Source organism: Pseudochaenichthys georgianus, chromosome 16 (assembly GCF_902827115.2).
Source record: "Pseudochaenichthys georgianus chromosome 16, fPseGeo1.2, whole genome shotgun sequence".
Lineage (NCBI taxonomy): Eukaryota > Metazoa > Chordata > Actinopteri > Perciformes > Channichthyidae > Pseudochaenichthys > Pseudochaenichthys georgianus.
This window is the reverse complement of record NC_047518.2, coordinates 30,687,659-30,705,170: the sequence shown is the minus strand read 5'-3', so window position 1 is coordinate 30,705,170 and position 17,512 is coordinate 30,687,659. Positions and strand designations below refer to the sequence as shown.

At 44.8% G+C, this 17,512-nt stretch overlaps 1 protein-coding gene across 3 annotated transcripts in view; it reads right to left on the bottom strand.

Annotated features, from left to right (window-relative positions):
- agmo (alkylglycerol monooxygenase) overlaps positions 1-17,512 on the bottom strand; it is a 71,356-nt gene that overhangs the window by 15,519 nt on the left and 38,325 nt on the right. For all 3 annotated transcript variants that reach the window (XM_034103244.2, XM_034103245.2, XM_034103243.2), the window contains 3 exons: positions 16,243-16,359; positions 12,938-13,020; positions 10,250-10,355 (listed from right to left, as the gene is read on the bottom strand). In XM_034103244.2, coding sequence (XP_033959135.2) covers positions 10,250-10,355; positions 12,938-13,020; positions 16,243-16,359 — 306 coding nt within the window. The remainder of the gene's footprint in view (positions 1-10,249; positions 10,356-12,937; positions 13,021-16,242; positions 16,360-17,512) is intronic.

Genomic DNA, 17,512 nt, shown 5'->3' with positions numbered 1-17,512 from the left:
ATGTTTCACACAGCCCAATTGATCCTACACCTAACCAAGTTGGGTTGAAAAATAAGTTGCGGTCAATTGGAAGAAGAGCTCCCCCATACCTCACCAGCAGGTAGAATATCTGGGGGTGATGCTCGATGCAGGCAGACTACGTGCCACCCTGACAGAAAGCAGACAGGCATCCCTGCTGCGGGCAGTCTGCAGGCTGTGTCAGGGGGCGACGGTGACAGCTTTGATCATCATGCAGACTTTGGGTCTCATGACGGCTGCTCACTCCGTAGTGCCACTCGGACTCTGCATGCACGTCGCATACAGAGGTGGCTTACCGGCCTTCGTTTAGATCTCAAGACACAAACAACGTCTGGTGATCATCCCCCCCTCAGTAGAGAGCAACCTCCGATTCTGGGGGTCCCCAGAGAATCTGCGGAGGGGAGCTCCACTGGGGCAAGTGACCTCCTATATCACAGTCTTTACAGACGCTTCAGTGACAGGATGGGGGGGGACGTGCCTAGAGAGAGCTGTAGGTGGTTGCTCGGCACAGCAACCTCCTGGAGCTGCAAGCAGTGATGCTGGTCCTACAGCACTTCAAACCCTTAATACAGGGCAAACATGTGCTAGTGAGGAGCGACAACCACACCACAGTGGCGTACATCAACAGGCAAGGCGGAGTCCGCTCAATAGCCTTGTTGACCACGGCAGAGAACCTGTGGTTGTGGGTTTCACAGATTGTGTTGTCTCTAAGTGCCCTGCACATCCCGGGACGGGAGAACGGGGGGGGCGACCTCATGTCAAGAGGCGGACCCCTGCCAGACGAGTGGAAGCAGTTCTGGACTCAGTTCGGGAGAGCAGAGGTGGACCTGTTCGCCAATCGGCGCAACAGCCACTGTGCCCTGTGGTTCTCCCTGGCCCGGTGGGACAATCCGCCCTTGGGGGTGGACGCATTTGCACACGAGCCATGGCCAAGGAAGCTGCTTTACGCCTTTCCACCGCTGCACCTTATCCCCCCCTTCTGGATAGGGTGAGGCGGGAGCAGCTGTCAGTCATCCTAGTGGCCCCAGATCGCCGCCTGGCGCCGTGGTACGCGGGGTAACACAGATGATGGGGAGCCAGCCCTGGGCTATTCCTCAGGTCTGGGGAGCGCTGTCTCAGGAAGCAGGGGCAATAGGGGCGTTACCCACTCTGGGCCAACCTCTCCAGGCTTGGCTCCTGAGAGGGACAGGCTGAGACAGGTGGGGCTGTCTGACAACGTTATTCAGACTATCCAAGCAGCAGGAGCAGAATCCACCACAGCCTGTTACAGGCCAAAGTGGGCGGGATTCCGGCGATGGTGTGAAGGAAGTCTAGAGCCTCTGTCATGCACGCTGGGCTCTATTCTTACCTACTTACAGATACTGGTGGGTGGCTGGCTCATTCCACAATTAAGGTGTATGCAGCAGCCATTTCGTCCTGCCATGAGGGATTTGGAGGCAGGTCAGCCTTCAGTCAGCCGCTTATGTCGCGGTTTTTGCAGGGGGTCAGGAGGCAGCGCCCAGTAGTGCACGCCTCCGCCCCACAGTGGGACCTGCCGTTGGTGCTCGAGGCTCTGGTCACAGAACCATTTGAGCCCCTGGAGCTCTCCTCCCTGAAAGCACTGTCATGGAAGACAGCATTGCTACTTGCCTTGACTTCGGCCAAAAGAGTGTCCGAGCTGACCGCTCTGTCGGTGCACCCAAGCTGCCTTTTGATCCGGGGTGACCGTAGCGGGGCGACACTCAGACCGAACCCCTCCTTTACTCCTAAGAGCCTAAGGAGTTCGTTCAGGTCAAGGGCTATTCAGTTAGGTGGCTTTAATCTTCCACCCCATATTGAGGCCAGGGAGGCTAAATTGCACCTCCTCTGCCCAGTGCGTGCGCTAGCATGTTATGTAGAGCGCACGGCTGCCATTAGACGCACTGAACAGCTGTTTGTGTGCTTTGGGGATGGTGTGGCTAGAAAAGCTCTCTCCAAGAAGCGCCTAACAGGATGGCTATGCGGGTGCATTACACATGCCTATGGACGGGCGGGGAGAGCCCTCCCCACTGGGGTCCGTGCGCATTCTACACGGGCTGTGGCTGTGTCAAACAGCCTTATTCAGCAGCGTGAGTGTAGAAGATATATGCACGTCGGCGTCTTGGTCTACGCCAGGCTCCTTCATAACATTTTATCTCCTGGACATGTCTGACTCGTCTGTGCTTGCCGAGGCAACGCATGACTGGTGAGAGGGGGGGTGGCTGTGGGTCAGCAGGTGTCTGACCCCCCCCCTGGACATAAAGCACTTGTGTTTTCCCATGCTCCTGAGGGACTCGGGAGACATGGTGCGCAATCAGCCCCATACAGGGCTGGAGGCAGGCTGGGAGAGCCTTCCTCACTATTGTCCATGCCCACTCTACACGGAGCGTGTAGAGTGTGGGGGACGTGGTGCACTTATGTTTTCCCATGCTCCTGAGGGACCTGGGGAACATGGTGCGCGGTAGGCTCCAGACGGAGTCTCCGCACAGATCTTTTCCATGCACACTCTACACGAGGTAAGCGTGTGTGAGTGTGCCTTATCCAAATTGCGGCCCCAACTTCTCTACGGTTACAACCGGATGGGAGGAAGTGGGGATGCAATGGATGTTAGCCAAAAGCCGGTCAGGGACGGTGTGGTGGATCGATGTTGTTGGATGACAGGGCGTGTATACAGCGGGGCACAGCCTGTGTGAAATATAACAGGGGGTTACGTATTGTAACCCTAGTATCTAAGCACAGGCGGAGCCCTCTACCTGGGGGCCCTGTCTTTCCTAGTCCGCTCGCTGAAGAGTGTATAGGATAGTGGGCGGCGGGTGTAGCCGTCTTTATATACTGTGGGCCTGCGCGCGCATTCAAGTAGGCTCGCCCCGATTGGCCGGCTACGTTTACGTAAACTCAGTAGGTGAAAGCACGCACAGCATGATAGAGAGTAGTACTCATAGAGTCCAGTAGAGGGCTCCGCCTGTGCCTATATAACTAGGGTTAAAATACGTAACCCCCTGTTTTATTCTCCCAGACGGTGTCATCATTGTTCTAAATATCTTTGCCTGAAAGGGAAAACTCTCAGTACTTAAAAGATGGTTACATATTAAAATAATTAATAACAGCCATCTGCAGCTCCAACATCAAAATATCAGTATTGAACTCCAGAATAGAGCTGCTCAACTCAACAGGGATCTGAGTCATTTTGTGAGCTGGTGATGGATATATAGCATTGGGCAGCAGATACATTAAACACCCAGAGTGCATTCTGGTGACTTCCATCTTCCAGCCTTCAGCGGGTTAACATGGCAGAGCCTCGCTGTTCTGAAACGCAGCTGCAGTCGTGATTGAAATGAAAACAAGGCAGAATGGCTGCTGTCAGACATGTGATATATGACCTGTAAATGGGATGTTTGCAGAGCTCCCTCTCCATATGGCTGCCTACAGTCCACCAGACCTGGACTGAACTGTGTCGGGAAAGAACTTTTTGTTTCAACCTGGCTGCAGAGCCGGAGTGGGTGGAGTTTGCTGCATCCTGATTACATTAGTGAAAATAAACAATAGAAAATAATTGTTATAACGTGGAGCTGTATTTAAGTCGTATTTAAATAAAAAGAGTTCGGGTAAACAACGCAAAACCCATTCTCACATTCTTTTACTGCATGTATAGTTCAGCCACAGACAGTGCACAATCCTACAGAAGTACACCTGCGCACGCACGCACGCACGCACACACACACACACACAGAGAGAGAGAGAGGACTTCCTGCTCATTATGAGCAGATATTAGACTTAGACTTAGACATACTTTATTGTCATTTCAACAAGACACAGAGTGTACTATTAAAACGAAATTTCGTTGTATGTATATTCAGTCTCTGTGCTCGGGTTGTTAGACCAGACTCAGGAAGGATATGCTGAGCAGGTTAATGTCCCACCAGAGATTTAGAAAAGTGCCTGCTCTGTAGCAGAGCCATGAGAATATATCGCCCTCACACTCCCACGCATAACACAAACACACAGACAGACACACACACGTACACACACACACAGTGCAGCCAGAGAAAACACATGTGAAACAGCAGTTGCACGGTGAATGTGTAGAAAAATACAAAGTGGTCTGATGATACGCCAATATGGAAGATACAGTTGTTTAGAGGTTTTGCTTTTCACATATGGTGTTTGTCTTCTTTCACCATGTGTCTGCTAGGAGGTCATAATTAACATCAAATAATGACTCATCCAGACCATTATGTCTGGAAAGATAAATCCTTGAGAGTATCTTTTTACTTCACTTCAGACCCCAGCAGCATGGCACCGCTTCAGCCTCAATAATAGAAGCCCTGAGTCCCATCACTAAGCACAGTTCCCTGAGGGCCACACTGCTGGACCAGATGGTGCACTAGTCGGCAGAAAGTCTCTGTTTGTATTCACAATGAGAGAAGTTGTCTGGGTGTGTTTAAAGAGGCAATAACCAACAAATATTGCAACACAGATGGTATGGCTGAAATCTGCGCAACAAACATAATCAATACAGATCTGTCATCCTACGAATATTTATTTGACTTATCTAAATCTGGAATAGGATCAGATAAAGAACACCATGTATCTCCACAGATATTACTACAACCCACACATCTGGTTGAAAAGTGCAAGGCTGAGAAGGCCGCTAAGGGATTTTGAGAAGAGAAACGTTGAGCCACTTTTAAAATAAAAGGAAGTCTGTTCTAAAAGGAACGTCAGGACCTCAGAGAAAAAGGCTGGGAGAGTCATAATGATGTTGTGAGTTGTCAGGTATATGTATATTTGACCAACAAGATCAAAGTGTTGCCTTTAACTCAAGAGCCCATCTTTTTACATCACAAACACAATCTCTGAGAGCGAGATGGAATATTTCATATATAAGAGAGATTCCTACGGCAAATCACTGAGCTTTCAGATGCCAGTGCACCGCAACTAAAAACCTGTTTACATTAAGGAAGTCAAGCTCTAGAGCAGTCAAGTAGAGTCCTTAAGGCCTGGCATTGTGCTTACCCTCGAAACATCTCCTTTGACTCTGTGTGCTTTTGCCTGCAACAGTTATTCTGTACAAACCTTTCTATTGAGCGGCCTTTGCTTTCTGTAGTGGGAGCTGTGTATACTGTAGCAATCAAACTCAAAGGCCACTGTTGAAGAAGAAAGCAGGAACACCTGAATCATTTATTTGTAAAAACATTTAACATGGGCTGTCCTGTATGTTGCCAAACACAGTGTGTCTTGTTGTCTTTAAAACTGTGTTTTCCATCTGATTGCCACAGAAGATCTTTAACAGGCCCAAAATAAAATTTAAAATAAACAGATATTGACTGATTAAGGGTAGAAGATCAGCCGGCTAGGGGCTTGCACAATAATAATCCTAGCACCCTGAGACTGGGTATTATGAGGGGCAAATACTTCAATCTAGAGACCTTCTCGTCAGACCCTGTCAATTGGTTCACTGTCAATGTAGAAAATATGTATTTGTTGAGGTCTGTGTGTTATAGTTGCCATTTCCAGTTTTGCAACCTTAAACCTGAAGTCTGTTCGAACCCCCTACTGCTCACAACTCCTGGCATCTGGAGACATTTTCCAGCTCACTTCAGCCGAGATACTGTAGCGCAAACTATTGGGAAAAAGCACCATAAGGAATTTCATTTTACTACAACATCAGACGTGTGATTGTTAGCCAGAAAGCCAATGAGCGTGGCGGGGAGAGAGATTAATAAACTGAGGGAAGAGTGATGAAAGCTTGCACTGTAATAAAGATTGCTAAATTAATAAGCTTAGCCTTTATTCACTCTGAAAACGTTTTCCGTAAAAATCATTGACTTATTTCTATTTGAACTTTAGGAAAGTCTTTTATCATTTGTTATGTTTTAAATTTTGGAAATTGGCGTTACAGTTCTGTGAAATCTGCTTTATGTGCCTTTCAGAAGAGGGAGAAATGATACTGTAAGAAAAAAATACTACCGTCCGGTTCAATCAGGTTCACATGTTGGCTCTGAGGCTCTATCATAAACTGGATGACTGTTGTGTTTCACCCATGAATTAAAGCACAAATAGGAAGACAAATTCAAAAGAAAGTCAACGTTGGACCCAGAGTCTTAGCCCACAAAAGCCAAACCAAACACTGCTAGAGAACCCCCAAAGGGCCAATTGCTGTAAGATTTCCATAGCTTTACCTGGCAAGTGGTTTGACAACATAAACCAAGCGGTTACTCTTTGACGGGCCCGATCCCCTGCACATTGAGTGATAATATTTCACACTGTGTACTATCGACCACCCCGCTGTTTACTCCAACGGAACAGTTCTACCCAGCATTTCTCTTTCAAATCCCTCCATTTTCTCCCTGGGAGGAGATTTCCTTTCCTTTCCATTCCTGCAAGCTCTTAGATGATGTCATGCTCGCAGAGTTTCCATTGCTCCAAAACAATCCTGTTAACCTCAGCGCTGCTTCTTGCTACCACACATTCCTGCTTCAAAAAAAGGCCACTGACCCCTTACACCTGAGATTGGCGAGTGGAAACTACACTCTCAGATAACGCTGACCTCTCACCTTATGCTGCCTTATCTCATGGCTCATGGCTGCGATAGCAGGACAAAGTGTTGGGTTTTTCACTTTTGCAGACAAATCAGGTGATGTGTTTAAGATAACATCACTTTGTGCCTTTCTGTTTGACATAACCTTCATAATATTGTTCTGACCTCTTCCTCTGGCCATGGATCATTTATCTTTCCCTTGAATGTCTGACAGAAAAGTGATTTCAGATTGGAACCCTATCAGCACAGAGATGGAAAGATTTTAATGTTCAAGATTGGACTGGATCACATAGATTTATATCTGCTTCTCAAATGTCCAACTTGCATGAGCCAATGTACCACTTCTTGAACCCATTAATTATATGGAAACAACCCAGTCATATTGTAAAATAATAGGAAAGTGGACAATATTCTGAGGCTTTATTATTCCTTATGGCTTATGTTTGCATCTTTCATAACTACATAAAAGGAGAACTGACAGAAATAAAAACGGAATGGCGTGTAGACTACACTTTCAGTGGATTTTAAACCAAAAAGTTAAATTTAAACATTATTTCTGCTCAACAGAAGGCCCTGAGACGCTCTCTCGCTCTCAACCAAAGACAGGTGTATTTTTATGAGCTCTCCTCTTAAATTACTGTGACTTCACCAGCAGTTGCCGTTTTGAGAGAAGAGCTGAGATATACAGCGTCTGAGTTCAGCTCCACAGCATGATGCCCTGTGCCTTCAGGCAAACCAGGGGCCCACACAGTAACAAAAGCATGTGTTACATAATTACAGTACTAACCAACACCCCTGATACTCAACACACAGAAATACATGTGTATGTAAAACACACGATTAGACAACCCTGCAATAAAAACTATGTTTATATTTTGGATTTGCTGTTGACAAATTGCAAGAAAAGTGCTTATTTAGGTAATTGCTGAGAACCCCACATGCACAGAGGTGAAAATATAGGTGGATTTTTGATGGAATAGTGAAAATCCTGATCATTTAAATGTTTATTTCAAGTACAAACGTCAAGCATTTGCACTCAGATACTGTATTAGCTCCAGTCCTTGGTTGCAGATATCAGAAGCTGTTGCACTGAGCATGAGGTAGGGGTCTGTAAAGTTGCTAATTGCAGTGATAATTGTTTATTTTTGTAAATCTGATGAATAAGCCGAGCAAACTTTTGCATATTCAAGATCTCTGGATTTTGGCATTTATTGGCCAGCACAAAAACATATTTAGAAAATGTCCCCATTATATAGTTTGTGCAGTCTCTATAAAATGTCCCACTCAGTCAGTTACATCTTAGTCATAAAAACTTTTATTAATCTTATACATGTATCTTAAAAAGGAAAACGTGCTAATATATTATTACCAGATTTCCTAAATCTCTATTGATCTCTGTGCATGCATCAAAAAGCCATAATCAGTTGGGTTGTTCTTTTGTGCGTTCATAATGACACAACCTGAGATTGGTTTAGGATTGAGACAAGTACAACTACTCTATACACACACACGTAAAGATGCTCATACACAAACACACACAACGGCACTCGCACAGACAGCTATAACCTCATACAACCCGCCCCCCTGCTCATTCTCACACCCGGATACCAGCCTCGTCTCATCTAAACCAATTCTTCATGTGCGCCACACAGACGGGGGTTTGGGGCGGGCGAGTGGGCGGCTGGGAGAGAGAGGCAGCCCTGGTTTACAGGTCAAGCCTTCAGCTTTACAAGGGAAATCTCCAGAGCCACTATAAATACCACTGTGAGCTTTAAGGGTGCAGTATATCACACCACTGGGTTTGATGGACCACAAACCACCCTAGTTTTTTTTTCAGTCACCCCCCCTTTTCCGAACTGTACAGTCGCATGAGCCTGAATACAATTAAATGTGAATTTACCCTCCTCCATTTCGAGTGACTGTTAATTGATTGGCCCGACTTCAAAACACGCCCCCCCACTGCAACAAAGAGTTGGCCGTTCACCTCACACGTCAAACCCATATATCATTAAAGTACCTTCAAGTTTGGGGGTGGTTTCATGTTCTTTCCCTTTGCTGTAGATCTGAGCAAATGGCACAAATATGTCAGGAACCAATTGAAGTAAATTGCGTGGATTTTCAATGAGCCCCACCTGCAAGCAGGACATTTATTTAGCTCAAGCTGATGTACTGCGACTTGAAATGAGGCCTAATGATTCGCTTAAGGAAACGGCTGCATAAAACTTACAGCGTTGTCAAAGTGACACAGCCGTGCAGCACGTGCAGCATGAATCAAGACGTTTTATGCTCTGAAGCTGATTGGATATGCACTTAAGACATGGCTTTAAGAAATTATAATTCATTCAGTTTCATTCCATTTTACGATGAGAAAAAGAAAAGGTGGGAAAGCCTCGAGTTGTCTTTTGAACACCTGAGCAGCACAGATGTGGAGTCAGAGAACAAAAAAAGCTGCGATTCAGCGCTCACGTGCAAATCTCATCAGGCAGCTCTAGTTAGCGGCAGACGGCACTAATTGGTTACAGAAGTGTTGCTTTTGTTCACACTGGCTAAGATGGCAAACACCGAGGGCGGGCAGAACAAAAAAAAAGAGGCAGTCGAAGGGAGGGAGGGAGGGAGGGGGGGGGCAAGTAATGAGAGGTCAGCCGCCATCTACAGTTAGGCTGCCAGAGCCAGAAAGGCACGCCAATTTTATGGTCAATTGGGCGGCGCATCTGGACTCATAGATCACAGAGCTGCACTTAGCACCCAGCTCAAACTCATTTCAGACCACACAACACACACAATCAGACGCCACACACACACACACACACACACACACACACACACACACACACACACACACACAAAGGAGTACATAATGCTGTCATTTGAAGATTTAGTTTAGGGCTATAATAAGAAAGATTGTCTGTCTGTCAAATTGACTGTTGTAAAGTATGTATGATGAATCTGAAAATGCAAAAGTAAGGAAAAAACCCTAAATGAAGGTTCACTGGCTTCCAGTAACTGCTAGAATCTACTTCAAGACAATGGTACTTGCGTACCATGCTGCGAATGGATCTGGCCCTTCTACATCCAGGACATGGTTAAACCGTACACCCCAGCACGTGCACTCCGCTCTGCATCAGCCAAACGGCTCGCTGCACCCTCGCTGCGAGGGGGACCCAAGTTCCCATCAGCAGAAACACGTGGGTTTGCTATCCTGGCTCCAAAATGGTGGAATGAGCTCCCCATTGACATCAGGACAGCAGATAGCTTACACACCTTCCGGCGCAGACTGAAAGCTCATCTCTTTCGACTCCACTTCGAGCGATAGAACTATTAACAAAGCACTTATATACTAATAAAGGGCTGGCTTACCTAAAGCCAGTTGAGTAGCACTTGAAATGTTTTTGCTGTATGAAGCCTGATGTACTTATATGATTCTGTTTTCTTCAAGTTTGTATTTTGTTGGTCGAACGCACTTATTGTAAGTCGCTTTGGATAAAAGTGTCAGCTAAATGCAATGCAATGTAATGATTGAAATCTCCAGAAGAAAAGTGTTATCTTATTTTGTGTCCACTATGCTAAGTGTAACACAAAAGTCTAAATGTTTCTAAATGCAAGCTATTTGGTATATTTTTCAGTGGAGGAAGTATACAGCCTTATGACACTGCTACTTTAAAATGAATTATAACACACTACACGTGGTCTTACCTGTGTGGTCACAGCCAGTGTAGGCAGCAGGGGCTTCATATAGCCGTACCTCTGCATTGTCACCATGAGGACGCAGCGTAGCATCTCCAGGACAGCCGCTCTTGGCCTGCACATGTCAACCAACAACACTTTCAGCTTAATACCTTCACCTGTATGTACCTTGACTAAATATCCAGGACACATTTCTGCAGTGGTGTAACAGAGATAATCACATTTTTTAATGGGAGGCCATTCAATTTCCAGAGCTGATTGAGTCCAAATACATTTGACCCCTGACGAAGATGAGATTGTGATCTACTAAGACGTCAATTCCAGTAAAAGAGATGGAGAAGCCTTACTAAGATGGGTGAGTGTTATTCTTATATAAAGACCATTCAGATGTATCTTGTGACCCCTTGGAGTCAACATGCTGGGGGTAGAGCCATTTCCCTTTTTCTAGTCTTACTTAAAGGTCCCATGTCATGCTTTTCCGGTTATTGCCCGTCCCCTTGTGTGTTATGAAGCTTTTTATTCATGTAAACGGTGTGCAGAGTCAAAACCCTCAAAGTACACCCATGCCCCTTTCACACCAGCGCCTTTTCAGCTCCGGCTCGGAGCTAGAGCCTGAAAAGCGCTGGGTTTTCCTGTTCACACCGGAGCTGCGCCGGCTCTTAGCTCCGGAATCCGCTTCATTTCCAGCTCCAAAAAATTGTCGGTCCAGAGGCAAGAGCTTTGGAGCTAAGAGGTGACGTCGCTTACGTCTCTCTTACGTCGAGGCGTGCAGGAAACTAAACCCACCTCCCATGGGTCGACTGTTATGCCTGCCTACAAGCAGTGTGCCTATAAACACACTTTATAAAGTCAGGCAACACTAACCAGGCTTCGTGTGATTCTGTTTATTTGTGCCTTACTTTGACCATCCGTTCACTGTTATCGATCATTGTGGAGAGAGGCAGACGTGTTGTTTTGTATTATTGCAGCTATCGGATGCAAGTAGTCAGTTTAGCTTCGGTTGCTATGCCAACATCACCCGTTTTATACCAGAGAAACTTTCATAACAGCATTGTGATACCCAACAGTGTCAATTCAGACTGACACACATTCACTTAGGCTAAGGGGAACTGGGGATATGCATCAGCTGCTTGTGTGAGTCGGACAGTGAATACTTTAGAGCGGCCGCTGCAGTGTGAGCTAACCGGGAGCTAACGGGAGAATAAACTCCCGTGGAAGAGCAGCACTGCAGCGGTCGGTAAATGCTGCAGAAACACATTAATAAACAATGAACCACGGCACTCTGGAGAAAAGTATAAGGTTGGAGAAGTCGTTATTCAATTTATTCTGGCTTCGTGTGATTAAAAGCAACACGATCATCGACCCGACGCAGTTGTTGTTGTTGTGAGCTGCCGTTGGGGGGCAAATCAGCGATGTAAACGGTGACGTCATGACGCAGCAGGGGCAGCTCTGGGGCGCCAGTGGGCGGTGTGCACAGAGCGGGAGCTGAAAAGGGAAACTGGAGCTGAACCAGAAAAGCTCCCGCTCGGAGCTAGAAACTGAAAAGCGCTGGTGTGAAAGCCGCACCTGTAGCGAGTAAACTCTAACACAAAAAATACCTCCCCCAAAAGCCTCGTTGGAGATTTCTCAGTTTCCATTGTTTACTTCCTGCCCCGTGTGACGTGGCTGCACCGTGCTACGTCACTTCTTCTGCTGATTGGTCCAAATTGACCAATCCACGGACTTCCTCACACACTCAGTGCAGCTCAGCTGATTTCTCCTCCCTGCTGCAGGCTGATAACAGACCGTTGGGATTGCGGCAAAATTCTCTCTGCAGACCCATTCTCACATCGTTTATCAACCTTTTTCTTACTCAATATCAAGCCACACGTATTGTTTTTACTTCGGCTGTGACTTTGTGTGTGCTCAGGGTGAGTTTGGCTGTGTTTGGCTGTGTATCGCTAAACAAGGAAACAACACCTCCACGGAGCTTAGCGCGATTCACAACGTGAAACAATCGGACGTTGTGAATCGCGCTGAGCTCCGTGGAGGTGTGATTTCCTTGTTTAGCGAACAATAAGTGTGGCTTGATATTGAGTAAGAAAAAGGTTGATAAACGCTGTGAGAATGGGTCTGCAGAGAGAATTTCGCCGCGATCCCAACTGTCTGTTATCAGCCTGCAGCAGGGAGGAGAACTCAGCTGAGCTGCCTGCATAGAGTGTGTGTGTGTGTGTGTGTGTGTGTGTGTGTGTGTGTGTGTGTGTCTGTGTGTGTGTGTGTGTGTGTGTGTGTGTGTGTGTGTGTGTGTGTGTGTGTGTGTGTGTGTGTGTGTGTGTGTGTGTGTGTGTGTGTGTGTGTGTGTGTGTGTGTGTGTGTGTGTGTGTGTGTGTGTGTGTGTGTGTGTGTGTGTGTGTGTGTGTGTGTGTGTGTGTGAGGAAGTCCGTGGATTGGTCAATCGGAGCACACTGGGCTCACAGGGAGGGGGGGGGGGGCAAGAGCTGCAACGAGCCGTTTAGTGGAGAGAGTGAATACACGTAGTTTACAGAGATGCTGTATGCGAAACAATGTGAGTTTGGAAAATTGCACAGTATAAATCTATTCTAGTAGACCTCAACAATGGAATTATGATCAGTGGAAATGGCCATGACATGGGACCTTTAATACATTTCCAAGTTACTATAAAATAATTAATAACATGAACAAATGTCAGTACTGTACCTCTGATCGATAAGGAAGCCCATGGAAGTGAGGGTGAGCAGAACGTAGCCGGTCATCCCCAGCATGTTAAACTGTGACAGCGTCTAGGAATCAACATATGTTCGCATGCCATGAGACATTTGTGGTTGGGAAAAAATACATTAGAATTGAAACCTTAAATTAATATCATGGTTAAGTAACGATCACAGGAGACCTTAGTGGGAGAGCAGTAACAAACCACACGTCTGTTTGACTGTTTACTTGGCAATGCCAACCAAAACATCTCTTACCTTCAGAATAAGTGTACTGGCACATTCAGTATCCCGCAGCAAATGTAATCGGCCTCTTACTTTACACTGACATGCCTAGTTCATATAGACACTCTAATCATCCACGATGGGTCTTGACGGGGGACTTGACCACAGTGGAAGTGCCTGCAGTTTGTATCCCGATAGCCCCTAAGCTAAGCCAAAACAACCAACATCGCATCAGAAATTCCATGCAGACTCTCACTGACCTTTTGAGAGCTATTTGGGACGAACACAAAAAAACTGAGCGGTACAGAACGCGATGTACAGCCTAATTCGTGTTATCTAACCTATGGCCTTGGCAGGGGCCGCAGCTGGAAGCCCGGTGTCTCCTGAGGATGCCACAGGCTGTCATCTTAGGTTTATATTTCTCCGACACTCAATACAGAGTCTAACAGCCAAATCTTACTGACTGCTCCCATACTGTTCCGACCCAGAAGGCCATATAAAGTAAACATACAATTAAATCATCAACAGGATGCAATAAAACTGTATGTCTTATCCAAGAGTCGTAATCCATAAGCCCCGACAAGAACTTTATTGTGTGGAGACCCTCATGGGAACATAAAGGGATGATATAATTATGTTTTCTGTGAATCAAACAGGGGGGAGGGATTCTGGCCTTGTTCCATCTATCAGACTGAAGGAACCAGACTGTCAAAGTGTATTAAATTTGATTCTGGCATGAGAGTTCAAAGGCTACAGATATAGTTATTTTTAGCGAGAGGTGTAATGAGCAGAGAATTATTTTGGTATCAAAGGTTATGTGAACTTATCTGTGTTCAATAACCCAGGGGGTTCAGCTGCCGAGACACTCTTGTCACATGATCTTATGTGTTTGTTTGACTCTCTGTCAACACATGCGGTCAAGACGCCATGCTCGAGAGAAAATCCCCTCCAAATCCCTCGGAGTCGTCAGGTGGGGTTACACTTATGAAACCCTTTCAAAAAGAACATGGATGAAGAAATGCTTCTTTCTTCGTGTTAAATTGTACGTTGAACAAGTGTCAAACTGCAGCAATAACAGAACAGGATAGAAATGAAAGTTAACATCTGGTGGCAGCGTAATGATTGTGTTATTCTGTTGTCCCCCGAGACGAGGCAGATTAAGTCATTATTCAGGCTTTTATTGCAGCCGTTATTATGGGGAAGTTCATGAGGGTTTGCTGGACAGAGTAACCATTGAGGAAATTCAGCAGTAGCAAAATGTTACTAAGATAATATACATCCTTTACTCTTCATACTTTTTTTAATATAAAATTCAAATCTTCATTCAAAACTTCACACGATAGACATTTTCTTATTTAGGATTATTTATTTCATTTTCACTCTTAACAAAGTACTAAGATATTTAATTTAAGTACTACTAAAGTATTGGCATTAAGATAGAAAACCAAAATCAGAAGTGCTTATTTTAAGACTAATGTATAACATAAAACCTGGATGATAATTATTGATGCAGTCGTGTGTCAGCATCAGTTTTCATCTTACCTATAATAATAATAATAATAATACATCATATTTGTGTGAGTATAAATCTGAATCTGCATAAGGATAGCATTGTACAAAGTTCAATATTAACCTCTGATGTATAGTGAAGTAGAAGTAGTACAGTATTTACAAATGTTTGGTAAATGTACTTGTAAATGCTGAGGGTTGACATCTGACACAAATTAGTATGAGCTTTTAGAATACATCTGCTTTAATCACACCCAGATTACACATAATTGGAGTCTGAAGTCCACACTTTTAGCAATCATCATAACACACGAATGTTATTGAGTTGTTCTGAGATAAGACTTTATGACATGGTCAGTTCCTCTCCCTGCCTGTAATAGAAACAGTTTAGCACCCTATAATAAAATGTGAACGTTGGCCTGCTGCTGATGTAATTGAAGACTAGCCTTACTTTATGTTTTCATGGCTTCAGATTAATGCAATACTCATAAATTGCCCGGCAGTGTATAATCAATTGTCAAGCTGAATAAGTGCCTAGCGAACATGTGGGTATAAATACATAAGAGTGACATGATTTATTGTTGGGCGAGAACGCTCACTTTGTTATTTTCCTTCCAAGTCCTGATTGCTGCATCCTGAAGGCTATTTGGGTTGGGAAATGGTTGACTCGACAATTAAGGCGTTTGTGTTCACTGCTGGACCACCAGCTGGTGTTTCATTCGCCGCCGAGAGGGAGGGGAGCCCTCGACCCTGGAAAGGAGGTGTGTGTGTGTGTGTGTGTGTGTGTGTGTGTGTGTGTGTGTGTGTGTGTGTGTGTGTGTGTGTGTGTGTGTGTGTGTGTGTGTGTGTGTGTGTGTGTGTGTGTGTGTGTGTGTGTGTGTGTGTGTGATGTGTGTGTGTGTGTGAGTGTGTGTGTGTGTGTGTATGTGTGTGTGTGTGTGTGTGTGTGTGTGTGTGTGTGTGTGTGTGTGTGTGTGTGTGTACCACAACTGAAGGAGCACCACGGAGGTAGTGATCAGAAAAAGACAGGCCATTTTATTTGGGAGTTTGAAGGGGCTGGGCGTGGCAGCACTTTTTGGCTAACCAAAACTATGCCTGGGGAAAAAAGGCTTCCAAAGATAACTGCTGAGGAGACCTGTTTCTCTTTTTTGTGACGGAGGAGGAAGGGGGTCTTTTGGCTCGTCGAGTGGAAAATAATAGACAAAGGTTGTTCTAAAGGGGAATGCCGATCAGTCATTCTGTCATGATGTTAGTCAGAGCTAGTCTTTTCCTGCTGGCTAAGTAGAGGACTCTACTCGACCATGGACCAGCCACAACAAACTGCATAATTGGGTGAAATAATGTTGGCATACAAACATGCAGCACTCAGTCTTAAATTAGGAGCCCTGGACCACCTTGTCATACTTGATATGAGGGATAACTGTAACCTAAACATAACAGTAGTCAGTGTGTGACCTAGAAGGTCAACAGTTTCAACCATACAGAATTCACTCCCTCCTTCAGAAGGACTCCCAATGTGCTTTTAACATTTACAGTTTGTCGTATAGGACAAATACATACCATCTTGTTGTCAAACACATCTTGGTAGGTCCCCAGTGCCAGCAGGAAATGTATGATCACATACATTTGTAAAGGCAGCGACCAGCTGGGATCATGAGGCACTTCCTGTCCGGTCAACTGCACATGGAAAATAAAACATTTTTAATTTCTCAATCCCTAATTGTTGTGGTAAGGAGAGTCATATTCTGGACTGATTCTCACACCACATTTTGACGATGATTCACTGAAGTTTATCTCATGTTTATTGAAACATGTTCAGAAGATTTACAGTATGGTTGTACTGGTCAGGGCAGTGAAACGCTCATAACATGACTATTTATTAACAACCAGCAAAAATACATGTGTATTATTTCTCAAGGACCATTCAACTGTTTAGAAACGATTAAAGCTACAAAAATGAGCAAAACGCTACAAAAACATGTGTTGTTGTTATACAAATGTGTGTCCTTTTTAAAAAATATATAAGTTGTAGTTAGATTGTGTAACATCCATTCTCTCGTAGAAGGGATTTAGTAATTGTCCTTGTTTAGGCTCTTTTAACCCAGAGGTTATGCATCCATGCATGTCACCTTTTAACCACTCATCAATTTCTTCTTTTGCTTTCTATTTCAATTTCACACTCAATCGTGCACTTTTACACTGCAACCAAAACAAACTTTGTTTTCAGCTCGTTGTTTTTATAAAGGAAACGAGAATTAAAACAGCATTAGGGCAAGAGTTGGAAGAAAGTAATGCCAAATGAAAACTAATAGAGAGGGAAAGTGAGTGAGTGAGAATGTTTGAAGCCTTTCAAAAAGGAAAATGTATTAATTGAACTCATAAATGTCATGTTTAAAACTCTCTGATAATCTTACTTTCTTCCGATAATTTATTTACTTCCAATGTGTTTATTTTCACCACAAAAAGTACTTAAGTTGCTTCAATCTCTTTCAGGCTGAATTATAAAAATGGGAGACAATTAGTCTGCTTTGTTCCGTGCAGAAAGTCAACAAGCATTTACTGGGTGCAGCCGTTTTCCCCAAACACACAGTATTATATGACTCCTTTCTTAAGAATTCCCTGAGTCATTGACCTGTTTTAGTCTGTTTCGGACCAAAAGTAATTATGCCTGAGGGCCTTGTGTTGAAACTGCATCCTTTTTGGAATGGAGTAAAAAAAACCAAGCCAATGATTCCTGTGTCTTATTCAGGGGGTTTCCCAGGATCCCGAGGAACCAAACCACCACATGTGGGTTCCCCCGCATCCCATCCCCAGCCCTGTAGGTATTTCA